This window comes from Mastomys coucha, unplaced genomic scaffold (assembly GCF_008632895.1).
Source record: "Mastomys coucha isolate ucsf_1 unplaced genomic scaffold, UCSF_Mcou_1 pScaffold6, whole genome shotgun sequence".
NCBI lineage: Eukaryota > Metazoa > Chordata > Mammalia > Rodentia > Muridae > Mastomys > Mastomys coucha.
The window spans coordinates 126635776-126636560 of NW_022196912.1; the positions used below are offsets into that span (position 1 = coordinate 126635776).

The window sequence follows — 785 nt, forward strand, 5'->3', positions numbered from 1 at the left end:
GCTGAATGCTCAGGTCAGGGGTCTTCAGGTCGCCCTGCACGGAGGGCAAGGCCACCTCCGCCTCCACCATTGGTGCACCCACCTCCAGAGAGGCCTCCTCGCTGGGCTTGCTAGATTTGGACACGCCAAAGGAGGGCATCTTGAACTTGGGCATCTTGAACTTGCTGTCTTTGGTGGTCACGTCCTTGTTGGCCAGGGCCAAGTCCCCCTCAAGCTTGGCGCCAGACACCTGGATGTCCACCTCCACGCCGGGGAGGGACACGTCCACGTCCGGGGCGCTCACCTCGCCCTTGGGGCCCTTCACGTCCACTTTGGGGCCTTTCAGGTCAACCTTGGGCATCTTGAGGCTGGGCATCTGCACCTTGGGCAGGTGGCCCTTCAGGCTGCCTCCAGCAGCTGCCTGTGCAGGCAGCTCTACCTCCGGCAGCTGTCCCTCCGGGAGCTTCATGCCCACCTGGCCAGCCTTGAGTTCCATGTCGCCAGAAGGCAGCTGAATGCTCAGTTCAGGGGTCTTCAGGTCGCCCTGTACGGAGGTCAGGGCTACCTCCGCCTCCACCTTGGGCACATCCACCTCCAGAGAGGCCTCCACGCTGGGCTTGCCATGTGTGGACATGCCGAAGGAGGGCATCTTGAACTTGGGCATCTTGAATGTGCTGTCTTTGGCGGCCACGTCCTTGTCGGCCAAGGCCAGGTTCCCATCCAGCTTGGCGCCGGACGCCTGGATGTCCACCTCCACACCGGGCAGGGACACGTCCACGTCCAGGGAGCTCATCTCGCCCTTGGGG

At 63.3% G+C, this 785-nt stretch overlaps 1 protein-coding gene across 1 annotated transcript in view; it reads right to left on the reverse strand.

Annotated features, from left to right (window-relative positions):
* Nucleotides 1-785, reverse strand: part of Ahnak2 (AHNAK nucleoprotein 2) — a 30732-nt gene that overhangs the window by 12943 nt on the left and 17004 nt on the right. Inside the window, exon 8 of the mRNA XM_031357748.1 lies at nt 5-778. Within this exon, the coding sequence (XP_031213608.1) occupies nt 5-778 (774 nt within the window). The remainder of the gene's footprint in view (nt 1-4; nt 779-785) is intronic.